At 56.0% G+C, this 13110-nt stretch overlaps 1 protein-coding gene across 1 annotated transcript in view; it reads right to left on the reverse strand.

The window, feature by feature from the left end:
* The window catches only part of VIPR2 (vasoactive intestinal peptide receptor 2), a 55871-nt gene that overhangs the window by 11614 nt on the left and 31147 nt on the right, over positions 1-13110 (reverse strand). The window contains exons 5-6 of the mRNA XM_047695135.1: positions 1616-1713; positions 326-467 (exon numbers count right to left, since the gene is read on the reverse strand). Of these exons, the coding sequence (XP_047551091.1) occupies positions 326-467; positions 1616-1713 (240 nt within the window). The remainder of the gene's footprint in view (positions 1-325; positions 468-1615; positions 1714-13110) is intronic.

A 13110-nucleotide genomic window follows, 5' to 3' on the forward strand; every position in this document is an offset into this window, starting at 1 on the left:
GGAGGCGCCCTCGTGTTTTCCCGGCTCTGCCTGGGGGTGAGCGCTTGTGGCCCACGACCTCCCAGCCCAGGAAGGTGCCTGGGACACATCCTAGTCTCACCTGCCAACCTGGGCCTGCTCTGAGCCCCAGCCCCTCGGGCAGCCCCTATGCTGCTCAGCCTGACCCTTGCCGTTAGCCCCGAGCACAAGCTGTGAGACTTCATCCCAGTGTCAGGTGGGGAGAGACAAAGGGCCCGGGTGGCGAGGACGGAGGTCTGTGGGGCTGCAGTTCACACCAGCCACCATCCCCTCAGTGCGAGGACCCTGGTCCCAGTGGCAGCCTTACCCAGGAGGACGGCTGGTCGGGGCAGTGCCCTGTGCCTGAGCTGGAGTACAGCACACCGTCCTTGACCAACACGGAGACGGCTCGGAGGATGAAGGAGACAAACAGGTTCAGGTGGATGTAGTTCCGGGTGCAGTGCAGCTTCCTGCGGTGGAGATGGGCAGGGGTGAGGGGTGAGGGAAGGGATGGGGTAAGGTGGGGTGGGGGAGGGAGAGGCAGGGGTGAGGGGTGAGGAGTGAGGGAAGGGATGGGGTGAGGTGGGGTGGGGGAGGGGAGGCAGGGGTGAGGGGTGAGGGAAGGGATGGGGTGAGGTGGGATGGGGGAGGGAGAGGCAGGGGTGAGGGGTGAGGGGTGAGGGAAGGGATGGGGTGAGGTGGGGTGGGGGAGGGGAGGCAGGGGTGAGGGGTGAGGGAAGGGATGGGGTGAGGTGGGGTGGGGGAGGGGAGGCAGGGGTGAGGGGTGAGGGAAGGGAAGGGGTGAGGTGGGGAGGGGTGGGGTGGAGGGAGCAATGAACACTTTAATAATCAGATTTAATCTTAAGGCTTCTTCCGTTTTTATGGAAGTTACTATTCTTTACTGAATGTTTAGGATGTTTTCAGTTTTGTATTATGGTAACTGTTCCTGTAGGTAAAACTTGTTCCTTTATTTCCATCTCCTGAGGCTGGAGTCCCGGAGCAGGACTTCAGAGTGAGAGTGTAAGCAAACAGGGCTGCGACGGCCTGTGCCCACTTCACAGATGTGAAGAGAACATCTTTGCAGCAAATTTCCTGCAAGACCGTGTCAAATGACCCGCCTTTGAACTTCACTTCATGTGACATCTTGCTTCTCTAAAAAGTGCTCAGAACATTTTGTTTCTAATTCCCTTGTTCCACCTGAATTCTGCTCTGCAGAAAACCTAACTGATATTTGTTTTGACTTTGACTTTTGATTCAGAGCCGTCAGGAAATGACGCCCAAAGCGTAGGAGCATGTCCCCCACTTGCTGGACGGCGAGGGCAGGCTCACGTGCTTCTGTATTTCCAAAGGATTTGCGCAACGGCTGGGTACTCAGTAGCAGCAGTTGAACGGAATTCGTATCCAAAGCCGGCATTGTCCCTTTATATAAGAAATGCGGACTATGTAAACAGAAATGTAAATATTAGCACGTGGGATTCTCCAAGGGAGTTTTCCGGGTGTAACAGAGAGAGAGCCGGCTTGGAGACAGTGAATCTCTTTCCTCCTCTGATGGGCCTACCTGGCTTGAACCTACAATTTCTGGTCTCAGACAGCAGAATTGCTCATTTCTGATACTTACCGGAAGAGGCAAAGAATGAGGGTTCCGGTGGTAAGGGAAATCAGAGAGACACTGTAGCCCAGCGTGTAAATGGCTTTCACCAGAACGTAGAACGTCATCTGTGAAGAGGCACGGAGAGATGCTGGCGGTCAGCCTGGGCCGGAGTGATGCCGCCTGACGCGGGGCCCTCGCTGCCTGGCCCGGGGCACGCCAGACAGCACCAGCCCACCTCCACTCTGAACCCAAACACGTTATTCACCTCTTTAAATGCCCGCCTATTTCCTTAAAATTCATTCTGAGTGACTTTTTGTGGAGCAGGGAGGGGGTGATCTGAGGGTCCCCCACTTTGCCATCTGATCACACATCACAAATCTGAGAGAAACTGCCGATGTCAAGTTCATTATGGGGGGCTCTTTAAAAATAAGCTGAAATTGTTCTAAAAAATATTTTTTAAAATAAGCTGATACCAGACAGGGGTTGGGGGGTTGCTTCCCACGAGAGAGCCCCAGAAACCACAGGGGGATGGTTTTGCAATTATGTCCTGACCTACCCAGGTTTATGCTGCACTGGCCCAGGAGTGTGGACCCAGTGGACATTCCGCACTGGCCCTGATTTCTCCATAGCCCTGTTCACACCAGCTTAGTATAAACCCTACAGAGGGGATGGTGCCCTCTAGGGAGGCACCAAGCTGATCCCCTGCCCTGGGGTCAGCGAGCAAACCCAGGTCCAGGCCGAGGCAGGAGGGACAGGCCTGCTCCTGGAGCTTCGTGGGGCACCCGCGGGCTACTACCCTGCAGGCTGGTCTGCACACCCCGCCGAGCCTCAGTGTTGTTCTTTACACCAAGGTGATGCCCTTGGAGGAGAGTTTCTGTCTCCTTATTACCCTTATTATTGAAGACTCAATATGGGTAATGACATATTTCAGAAGTAAACTGCAAAGTTTGGAAAAAATGAGTTTCTCGTTAATATTTAATGAGAAAATGAAATTGGTATAGCCTCTCAAAGACCCAGATGGGGAACCCGGCCTGCAGGAGGGCGCGCCCTTCGGATCTTCCTCCTGGAAAGCGAAGGCGGGTAAGAAGACTTTCCCCGTCACTTCCACGGTCAGACGTTCGGTCCAGCTCTCCGCTCCAGCTGCCCCCCGCCACCCACACCTGCGCGCGGCTCACCCCAGCTCTTCCAGATGCTCCAGCTGCTGCGCCGGGAACCAGCCGCCCCTGCGGGCTGCACCGGTGCTCGGCAATGTGCCTGTGATTCTTTACTTTCTTGAAATCTCAGCTGTGCATTTTCAAGCAACACGGTTACACTTGATTTAGCATTTTCGAGTGGTTTGTGCTGGGAATTGTTTTACCTCCAATTTCTTACAGAAGATTTTTATTTCTTGCTGAACGCAGTTGGCATTGCCATTAATTTAATTCACCCTGCTCAGCACAGGTACCGGGCATTTGCTGGGAACCAGACACTGAGCGAGGTGCCTTGGGAACAGGGAGAGTAAGAGAAGGGTCCCACCCACGAGGAGCTCGCAGGCACATTTTCACCCCTGGACTGACTACCCCAGGACACAACGCGTGAACTGGAAATTGAGAGAATATGAATTAAGACGTTTTTTCTGTGTCCACTTAAAAAAAAAAGAATATCCACATTTTAATCTGTATTACTTTGCTTAAAGTGGTTTAGATTTCACATTTCTCATGTGCTCAGTCATTTAGAAGGTTTGGTCTGGTTATTTGCAAATTGCCTCTGTTAAGGGCTTCTCGCCCGAACACAGTCCAGGACAAGCTCGAGGCCTCAGAGGTGCGCAGCTCCGGGAAGTCTCACCAGAACAGAACGCAGGACAGCCCCAGGGCTGAGCAACCCAGAACCAAGGCTAACAGCCACAGGGTGACGTGCTGTGCGGAACAGGCCGGACACTTCTCCCAGGCAACTTCTAAGGGAACGAGGCGAATCACAAGGACACAGTCTGGGGCTCTGCTAGAGGACACGGACGAACAACTTCTGGGGTTTCTGTGTACAGCCGACCTGTGTCGCTGCTGGTGGGGACAGAACTGAAGAGTAAGGATTCATGTTTAGAACATGGGCCCTAGAACTGTGTGGAAATGTCCATCTTTGATGCAACTTTAAATTGATTTTCATTAGGGGGCGCCTGGGTGGCTCAGTGGGTGAAGCCTCTGCCTTTGGCTCAGGTCACGATCCCGGGGTCCTGGGATCTGAGCCCTGCATCAGGCTCCCTGCTCAGGGGAGAGTCTGCTTCTCCCTCTTCTCTGCCTGCCGATCTGCCGACTTGTGCTCTCTCTCTAGCTCTCTAATAAATAAATAAAATCTTTAAAAAATAAATTCATGGGCACCTGGGTGGCTCAGTTGGTTGAGTGACTGCCTTTGGCTCAGGTCATGATCCCGGACTTCCAGGATGGAGTCCCGCATCGGGCTCCCAGCCCCACGGGAAGTCTGCTTCTCCCGCCGACCTTCTCCTCTCTCATGCTCTCTCTCACTCGTTCTCTCTCAAATAAATAAATAAAATCTTTAAAAAATAAATTCATTTTCATTAGAAGTGGCTTCTGGAACTGCATAGAGGGTCTACACGGGGCGTCTGGGTCTAGGCTCCAGGGTCTTCCCAGCCTCGGATTCCCAGTCCGGCTTCCTGCCTTGGTTCCCCCTCCTGCAGAGACGCGTGCTCTGGTCCACGTGGGGTCACGATGCTGTGCTGTGTACCAGTGGTTCTCCCGGTGCAACCCCCAGAGCGGCAGTGACATCATCCCTCAGGAACGTGTCCAAAAGCAAACGCCCAGAGGCCATCAACCCCTGTCTGCCCCAGAACCAGACCCTGCAGTGATTCAGATGTGGCTCCTTTCTGAACCTCGGGGCTACACCACAGGCAGGGTTAACATGTACACGTGACCCTTCTGGCGCCCGCTTAAAACCCTCTGCAGGGCCCCTCTGTTTGTGGGCAGAGCCGTGGGCCACACCGAGGTGGCTGGAGACCCCTCCTCATGCCTGAGGCCCCTCTAACAAGACGGCGGCCTCCACCTGCTCCGTCACTGCTGCTGGCGGTCTCTGAGGTCCCGCCCTTCCCCTGCCCAGCACACAGCACTCTAATCAGGGGCCCCTCCTCGGGAAGCCGCCCTCCCGGCCTCTGTCCTGCCCTCGCCAGGTCACACGGCGGTGGTTGGAGCCCCGTAAGCGCAGGCACCCGTCCTGCCACCTGCGCCCACCCCCTCTTGCCCCTCTTCCCAATTTTCCTAAGAACACAGAGGGTTCAGGCCTGCTCAGCTGTGGCTATGCCCTCTGCAGGCCTCCGTTCACAGGGCACTGGCAGGAACCAGAGGGGACCTCTGCTTCTGTGTGGGGACAAAATGGTGTTGCTCCAGGAGAACAGCCTCTAGATTATTAAGTCCCTGCCATCCCCAGATAAGGGTGAGACCTAAAAGCCCAGTCAGCTCGTGGATCGCTATAGCCACTGCGGGCCGGTAGAGAAGGTTCTTTTCTTCGCTGACGGATGTAGTGGGTTTCCTCTCTCAGCCGCAAGCACGGTGCGGGACAGAGGAGCCCAGCCTGGCGGGGAGCGTGAGGCGGGGCTCAGGGGACCTCGTGAGGGCTGTGACCGCGTCCGAGGTGGCTGTGCCAGGAAGCTGGGGGAGCTGAGGGCGCAGGGCCTGGGCTGCCACCCTGGGAGCCAGGTGGTCGGGGACAAGGGGGCGGCTCCATTTAAAGAGATCTCAGGGGAAGGGGGCCTGGATGTTGGATGCATCAGGAACCTGGGATTTCATTTTCCATCACCAGCAAACATTTGCTTTGTGTGTCATGCAGTATCTTTAATGTGGTCTTCTTTCCCCTGTGGACAGTCCCTGCGAAGCACGGCCTCGGCAGGGCCAGGGGGAAGATCTGGGAGGGGCAGCCTGGCCGCTGGAGGCCTTCGCTCCCAGGCAATGCTGGCGTGATGCTTCCTTGCACAGAAATGGCTGTCAGTACCGCTCGGGTCCTGAGAGCCACAGCGCATGTGACCCGATGGCCGAGTTCCACACCCTTGAGCAGGAGGACCACCCTGGGTCCCCCGCAGATACACAGCCACGTGTTGTGATCACATGTCAAGGCTGATTTCCTTGGAAAAGTCTCTCACCACCATCATCGCAAATCAGGAAGGAAGACAAAGAAGTCCAGGAAACCCCCCTTCTCAACACTTCAGTACGTCTGAGGAGCCAGTGAGGGTGGACGGGCAGGCATTGGGGACCCTCCACCCTGAGTCACTTCGGGCTGGGCCAGCAAACTCCCGCCCAGCTTTTGCTCGGCAGTCCTGCCTGGGAGGGGGCGATGTCCGAGATGGTGGCCAGGCTGGTCCTTCCCTGCCAGCCCATTCCGGGGACCTGCTTCCTGAGCTGCCCAGCAAGTGTGTGGACAAAGTGATGTCCTCTTCTCACTGTCCACGAATGCAGGTCTGTGTGGGTGTTGCCAGCAGACAGAGCTCCTCTCAGGGACATGGAGGGCCCAGCCAGTGTCGCCCAAACAGTGAGTCATAACTAGGGTGACCACGGACTACGGTTGGCCCAGGCCTGACTTGCATCTGGTGTCCGGAGCCCTCATTACTAGCTCCTCCTTTCTCCCTCAAGAGGCCAGGGTTGGCGGACATACAATACAGTAACCCTATTACAACCCGTATGGGTTGTAATGTATGTATGTATGTATGTATGTAATGTATGTAGGGTATGCAACCAATCTGAAGAAGAGTAGCCTGGAGAATGCGGTTCTGTGAGATGTTCGTGCTGGCCTGCAGTGTGTGCTGGGTTTCCAGCTGTGCACTTTGCCCGAAGGCGCTGAGAGATTGCTGGCCAGACCAGAGACCTCTGACTCACCCCAGCACAGTCTCAGAAGCTTTCTGGTAAAAGCTGCGCTGCCTGTCACCCCTCCCTTCAGCAAACTCAAGACACAGGAGCTCAGCGGCGTTCTCTCCTGAACCTACAGATGCCTTCATCACACACATCCCCGTTGGGAAAACAATGGTTTCTCCCAGAACCCTTGAAGAATGATTTACCTGCTCAACAGCAAGTACCTTTGCATCAGGGGCAGAGAAAACACCACAGACACGCAGACCCTTCTTCTCAGGATGGGTCCCACTTGAACTGGAAGGCGTAGTTCCTGTCCTCAGGGAGCATGAAGTCCTGTCGGGTGAACAGCACCCAAACACAGCTGGGAAACGAGCGAGGGAGGGCTAGTCTGCGTGTCTCACTCCGATTTCAGACTGAAGGACTGAGCAGGGGCAGTCTGCTCAGAGGGAGGTGGGAGCTGCCGGAGGAGTGCTCGGGGAGGAGAAGCCTGAGGCTCCAGGATAGAGGGGAGGAAGTGGGGGAGGCTGGCTAGGTGGAGCAGGGGCATTGGGCCCCCCGAGAGACAAGACCACCACTGGTGACACTGGCTCTGCCCCTTCCCGACTCCAGGGCTCACATAGTCCGACCCCCCGTGGGGCGGCCAGTAAGGCTTAAGGGCTGTGCTTGCGTCACGCTGCGGGACATGCTGGAGTGTGATGGCCAGTCCAGGGGACCTGACCTGGGGGCGTGGTTTCTGGGGCTGCGGCAGGATTTCAGGAGCCTGGGGACCGGCAGCCCTCTGTCAGATGACAAGGACGTGCCTGTTCTCGCCATAAAAAGTGGAAACCTGAGGCTTTCTTTGTTTTATTGATTTATGACTTATTTATTTGTTTGGGGGGGAGGGGCACAGGGAGAGAGGGAGAGAATCCCGAGCAGACTCTCACTGACTTGAAGTCATGACCCAAAGATCACAACCTGAGCCAAAACTAAGGGTCAGGGGCCTAACCTCGGTGCCCCAAGGCTTTCTTTGAAACAAACGTGTTAGAGATCACTAGAAACCACCCCCGATTTATGGGGAATAAGGTCCAAGAATCCATTTATTCCCCTAGTGCATGGCAAGACATCAAAGCCCCACTCCCAAGACGTGCACCCTGTCTCGAGGTTCAGGGCAAAGCTCACAACCACCTGTTGTAAAACGTCGCAAGCAGAGGTTTTCTTCTTGGTATTTCCTGGGAAAGTGTCTTCTGAGTCCCACCTTGTCCACTAAAGCCATTCTGCTCAGGGGACTGTGGCGATACTCAAAACCTTGGTGGAGGGCTCCCCACTTAATAAACCGTGACACGAAATTCATTCAGTTCTCCCAAGAACCTTGGGATGGAAGCAAGTTCCCATTAACAGATGAGGGACATGAACTCCAGGAGGGGAGAAGCACGTTTAAGGACACGGGGCCCTGAAGCTGCTGGCCGGAACCCACGGTGTCATCCCCCCACGAGGGCCACGGTTACTCTTTTGTTTTGATTTTTTCTTTAAGAGGAATTAGTGCTGCTGTAAGCGGTACGGAAGTTGCCACTTCATGCTGATAACGAATGAATCAAATTGAAAAACCAACCACTTTTCTTGGATCAGCAAGAGAGGGGAGGACACAGGACCAGCGGCTGCCCCACAGCTGGGGGACCGATGGGCTGTCACGGGAGTCCCTGCTCGCCGGGGCAGAGTCATGAGACTGACGACTGCTTCCACTGCGGCAATCGAGACAGCCTGCCGCTGGTGGGCGCGGCGAGTGGGTCGGAGAGAACGGAGCCCAGGCAGAGAGCCACGTAAGAACCTCCCTGGCATTGGACAAAGGAGCAGAAGCAATCCAGTCACATACCACCAGGACCCGTGGCATCGTGTGCCACCAGGACTGGAGGTTCAGAGCTCACAGTGGCACCGGAATTAATGTGGAATTAATGCGGAATAGGTCAGAGGTCCTCCCGTGAAACACGAACCTCGGAAACTGCTGTTGGACATCCGAGGGGAGAACGAGACCACCCTGGCTGTGGCAGCAGAGACACGGTCTGAGAAGGGAGCAGCTAATATGCGGATGCATTAAAGCCAGACTCCCACTCTGCGATCAGCCATGCCAGCGAGCGGGAAGACGCGCGCAGGCTGGGGACTCCCCGATGAAGGACGGGCGCACAAAACACACGAAGAACTCTCAAAACCCCACCGGAAAAAGAGAAACAACCCCATTAAAAAAAAAACCCATTTTGGAAAAACTAGAGCCCCCATCAGAGAACGTGTACAGATGGTCAGTAAGTCACGGAGACACACTCCCCACAAAGCACGGAGCGCGGTGCCCGGGGACCTGGGCTTGTGCTCCTGGGATCGATGCTGCACACAGGACTGCGGGTGCCCCCGGCTCAGGCCTACATTCCGTGAACACACAAGACGGGGGTTCACTCCCTTCTGCGTCTGCTTCTCCCGGCCAGAAATGGTAACAACTGTGCTGCGTCCCACGGCTTGTCGGGGATTAAATGAGACTGTCCACACAGGGCTTCGTAAATGCCCTTAGTAAGTGATTTATGTTACTTGGTCTGATTTTATAATGCAAACCATTGTTATAATGAAAGAGGTTTTAAAGATTATTAATCCAACGATCCAAGTCCTCCTTATTGAGGTGAGGAAACACTTCTCAAGCTTCCTCTGTCCATAGGCTGCATTCATAGAAAAGTTCAGAACAGGCTGGAGAAGGGTCTTCTCTTTCCTGTCCAGTCCAGACTGGCCCTGCAGGGGAGAGGCAGGGGCCCGCAGCCAGAGCCTCCCGGTGGCTGCTTCTGAGCGGTAAATCAGGGCCTTTTCTAGTCGTGGATGCACTTGCAGAGTCATGAGGAAATAGGCACGGGTCCTGCCTGTAGCTGTCAGAGATATCTGGGCATTTGGGACACGTGTTCCCTCCACGTTGGAGCTGGGCTCCACGGGTCAGCGTGCACAGGAAGGCACCGCGGAGAGCTCAGTGCTAATGATCTAGGAGCTGAGGTGTGCATGTGCGCATATGTGTGCACAGGCGTGTGTGCATGCGTGCACGTGTGTGACTGTGTGTGTGCACATATGTGTACACACGCACACGTGTATGCATGGGTGTGTGCACATGTGCACATTCGTGTGCATGTGTGCGTGCACGCCTGCGGCCAGCGCCCCACGCCCTCCTCTCCTCTGGGAGGGCACCAGCTCCCCTGAGGAAGGAGCAGACCCCTGGAAGATGCCCCTTGAGAGCTCAGATGCCCCGTGGAGGGGAGGGTGACGTCCAAGACTGTCCCAGACTCCTGCTCTGAATAAACGCTGCTTTCCCAGAGAACCTTGGCTTTGCTATTTCACTCTGAGCCCGCGGGGATAACAGCGAGGTGACTTTGCAGCTTCTCCCTGCGCGGCTGCAGGGTGACATCTGAAGGAGAGGCTCGCAGGGCCTCTCTTGAGTCGCTACGCAGAGCATTCCTTCGTTGGTGTGGAGGGCTCAGAGGAGAGGAATGACTTTCTTTTAAAACCCAAATATGACATTTCTGAGGTAAAGAGCCATAGTTACGGAGCATTTTATCCCCCTGACACCCAAGTGTCATTGTCAGAAACGTCAGAGTAAGCCCATTTGACGGCTGTTTCCAAAATCAGGCTGTTTACTGTATTCTTGAGAAACACATGCCATACAAGAGAAAGACTGAGGAATGTTCCAGATTGGAAACCGCTCACGCGTCACGACGAGCTTGTGCCGGAACCCCGCCAGCACTGGGGCCCAGATGGCAGATGGGTGACAGCAAAAACGGCACATTTCCCAAACGGGGTCACAGTGCTGAGGTTAGAGAGTACCCTCACTTTTATCACATTTTAGGAGCGACAGGGAGCACGCCCAGCCGGTGGTTGGTGGCAGCCACAAACTCGCCGGTTCACGGGCAGCACCGCAGTTGTGGCGAGACTCTGCCTGGAGAATCGGGGACGTGTGCGGGGCTCCCACACCCTCCGTGCACGAACGGCACCACACGGACGCAGTGGGACAGTTGACCTCTTGACAAAGCCCCCAGTTAAAAGGCAAATGTAACTGAGAAATGATCTGACAAACCTGGCATACTTTTAAGAGGTTTTTCTTTTTGGACTAAAATTAGATTTTATTTGAGTACAAAAGTAATATATTCTTACTTCTGAGAAAGTCATAAATATAACAAAGAGACTTTTAAAAGGGAGAACAGAGCTCTTACGAGGACCTCCTGGACCCGAGGAGCTTCTGTCCTTCGTCAGCGGCTCTCGTGGCTCTCAGGCCACGTTCAGCTGTAGGCCCCGCAAAGCACACCCAGGTGACAGTCCGTCAGCAGGGAGCTCTGTCAAAACCTCATCTTTCTCTTGTAGGCCTCTGACAGAGCTCGCTCGTACCCAGTGAAGCAAATCCCGCTGGGCCCCATCCTCTGTTCCATTATTTCAGTTAGTCCCAAAATGCGGACATCGGTCAGACTACTCGGTGAAGAGCTGGTTGTTCCCTCACTGCCAGGGGACCCTCCCTCCTGCTCCTGCCTGCGGCCCGGCCTGGGCAGCTGGCACCCCCGGCCCTGCAGACTGCCGGCTGCCACGTCCGTCTGTCGGGGCAAGGCTGCTCACGGACAAGCCCAGGGGAAGCAGGGGGCCAGGAGGTCAGACCCTTTTCGAGAGCATTGTTCCGGGTTGAGACCAGTCTGGTGTCATTCAACCCGCTGCCAGCGCCCCAGCCTGCTACCCCGAGTCCGGCCCGATACACCCAGGTCCGTGGATACAGCCAGTCCTCGCCAAACGGAGGCCTTGTGCTCCCCAGAGCAGGGCCCTGGGCTCATGGCAGAGCCTTCCCTCTCCTGGGAGACTGCACAGGTCTCCCTCCCCGTGACAGTTTTTCTTTATATTTCCTTCTTAACTTCTCATCCACATTCTTCTTTGGCCTTAGAAAGACTCATTCCTTTATTCAGCAAGTATTACACATCATTGTCTCAGGTTCAGTTAAAAGTAGCGTGAAAATAGCCCATAATGGTGCCTGTCTCGTGACTCTTCTGAACCCGTCCCTGCTCACGGTCAGATTTCTGCCCAGGCCTGAGTCAGTCGGTTCACATGAGCTCAGGCCCTGTCACTGTGGGCTGCAGCTCAGGGTCCCGCCGTTGCTTCCAGCTTTCTGACCCAGGCTTCTGGACGATGTTGCCCGCTCTGGGCCCTCACTGGATCTCCGATCCCAGTGTTGCCAGCGCCTGCCTGGCGGCCTGGCTCCCCGGGTCCCCTGAGCAGTCTACCTGTGTGGGACTCACGCGCCCCTCAAAGCCACAGTGGGGAGCTCGCTCCTGCTGTGCGACGGGAAGCGGAGCAGACGCAGCCGCCAGAGCTGGGTCAGAAGCTGGATTAAACGGGAACCTGTAAGGGGAGCCAGCACGGGCCAGAGCGGCCCAGATCTCAGGTTAGTTGGCGTAGCTGCGGGCACGCACGTTGCCATACCCAGGGCTCTCCTCCTGGCCCCGCGTCTCCCAGGAGCTGCTCAGCACGTCCCTGAGCGACAAGCCCCCTGCGCCGCCCCCCTCCCCCCCACCGCCAAGCAGTGGGATAGCAGCACACTCCTCATGAGGGCTGAGCGAAACGGTGCGCCACAGACACCCAGCCCTGGGGTCTCTGTTGTCAGAGTGGGGAGCCCTGGGAGGCCACACCAGCGGTTAGGCAGCAAGAGTTACTGGTGTGTCTGGAAGCTGAGAGGAGAGAGCAAAAATATTTTTAGGAATATGGCATAATATGGAAGAAATGTATCCGTTTGATGCATGGGGAGGCTGACGTGCCAGACAGCTCTGTCGGCTAAATTTAGCTCAAGTGCTCTTTCTTTAAGAACCGTGTTAGCAAATATACAATATAGGAGACGCATGGAGGGTTCTGCCTTGCGTGTCCGTGGCACACAGGATGCCAGGATGTCATCAGGGGGGCTGTCCCTTGAAAGGGCAGGGCGTGCGCTGGAGGGGAGAGTCATGCATGCCGACCAGCACAGAGCCGAGGGGGCAGGGGCTGCTCTGGGTCCTTCTATGTTCATTTGGAAGACTCCTGCTACTCAGGAGAGAGGAGGCACCTCCGACCCCATGGACACTTGTGGTTGCTGAATTTCTAGGTGTTTCCATGTTTCACCAGCTCTCAGCATCCCTGGAGATGGGATGGGAAACTGAGGCAGGGAGCCTGGTCTGAGGGAGCGTCCCGGGCTGGAGCCTCAGGACAGCCCGGGACACACAGGAGAAATGCCAAGAGACTGCCGTGGTTGGGGAGCCCCAGGACAGAGGGTTGGGCCTGCAGGGATGGACGACCAGGCTGGTAACTCCAGGTGGAGGACCCTCGCTGGCAGTCCCCCCTGAGGCGGAGGGCAGGACCCTAGGACAGCTTCTTCAGCCCAGGAGACCCCCAGCTCCCGTGAGCAGGGATCCTGCAGACCCCCAGGAAGGGGGAGGCTTGGGAAAGGACAGAGGGCAGCTCCTGGCATGACCCCTGTGGCCCCCCGGGAGTGCTCCTCAAATCCCCTTCCTGGGAAGAAGCACTTCATACAAAGATTCGAAAATCAAAGGCCTGAGAGGAAACTGCTCCTGAAGGTGGTTTTGGGGGGAAAGGGTCAGAGACAAGGAAGCCTGGACACGGAAACCAGGATCTGGTGACAGAGAGAGGCTGAGCCAAGCCTGGCGGGCTTCATGGTCTCACCGTGGCTTGTGAGGCCGAGGC

Source organism: Lutra lutra, chromosome 11, assembly GCF_902655055.1.
Source record: "Lutra lutra chromosome 11, mLutLut1.2, whole genome shotgun sequence".
Taxonomy (NCBI): Eukaryota; Metazoa; Chordata; class Mammalia; order Carnivora; family Mustelidae; genus Lutra; species Lutra lutra.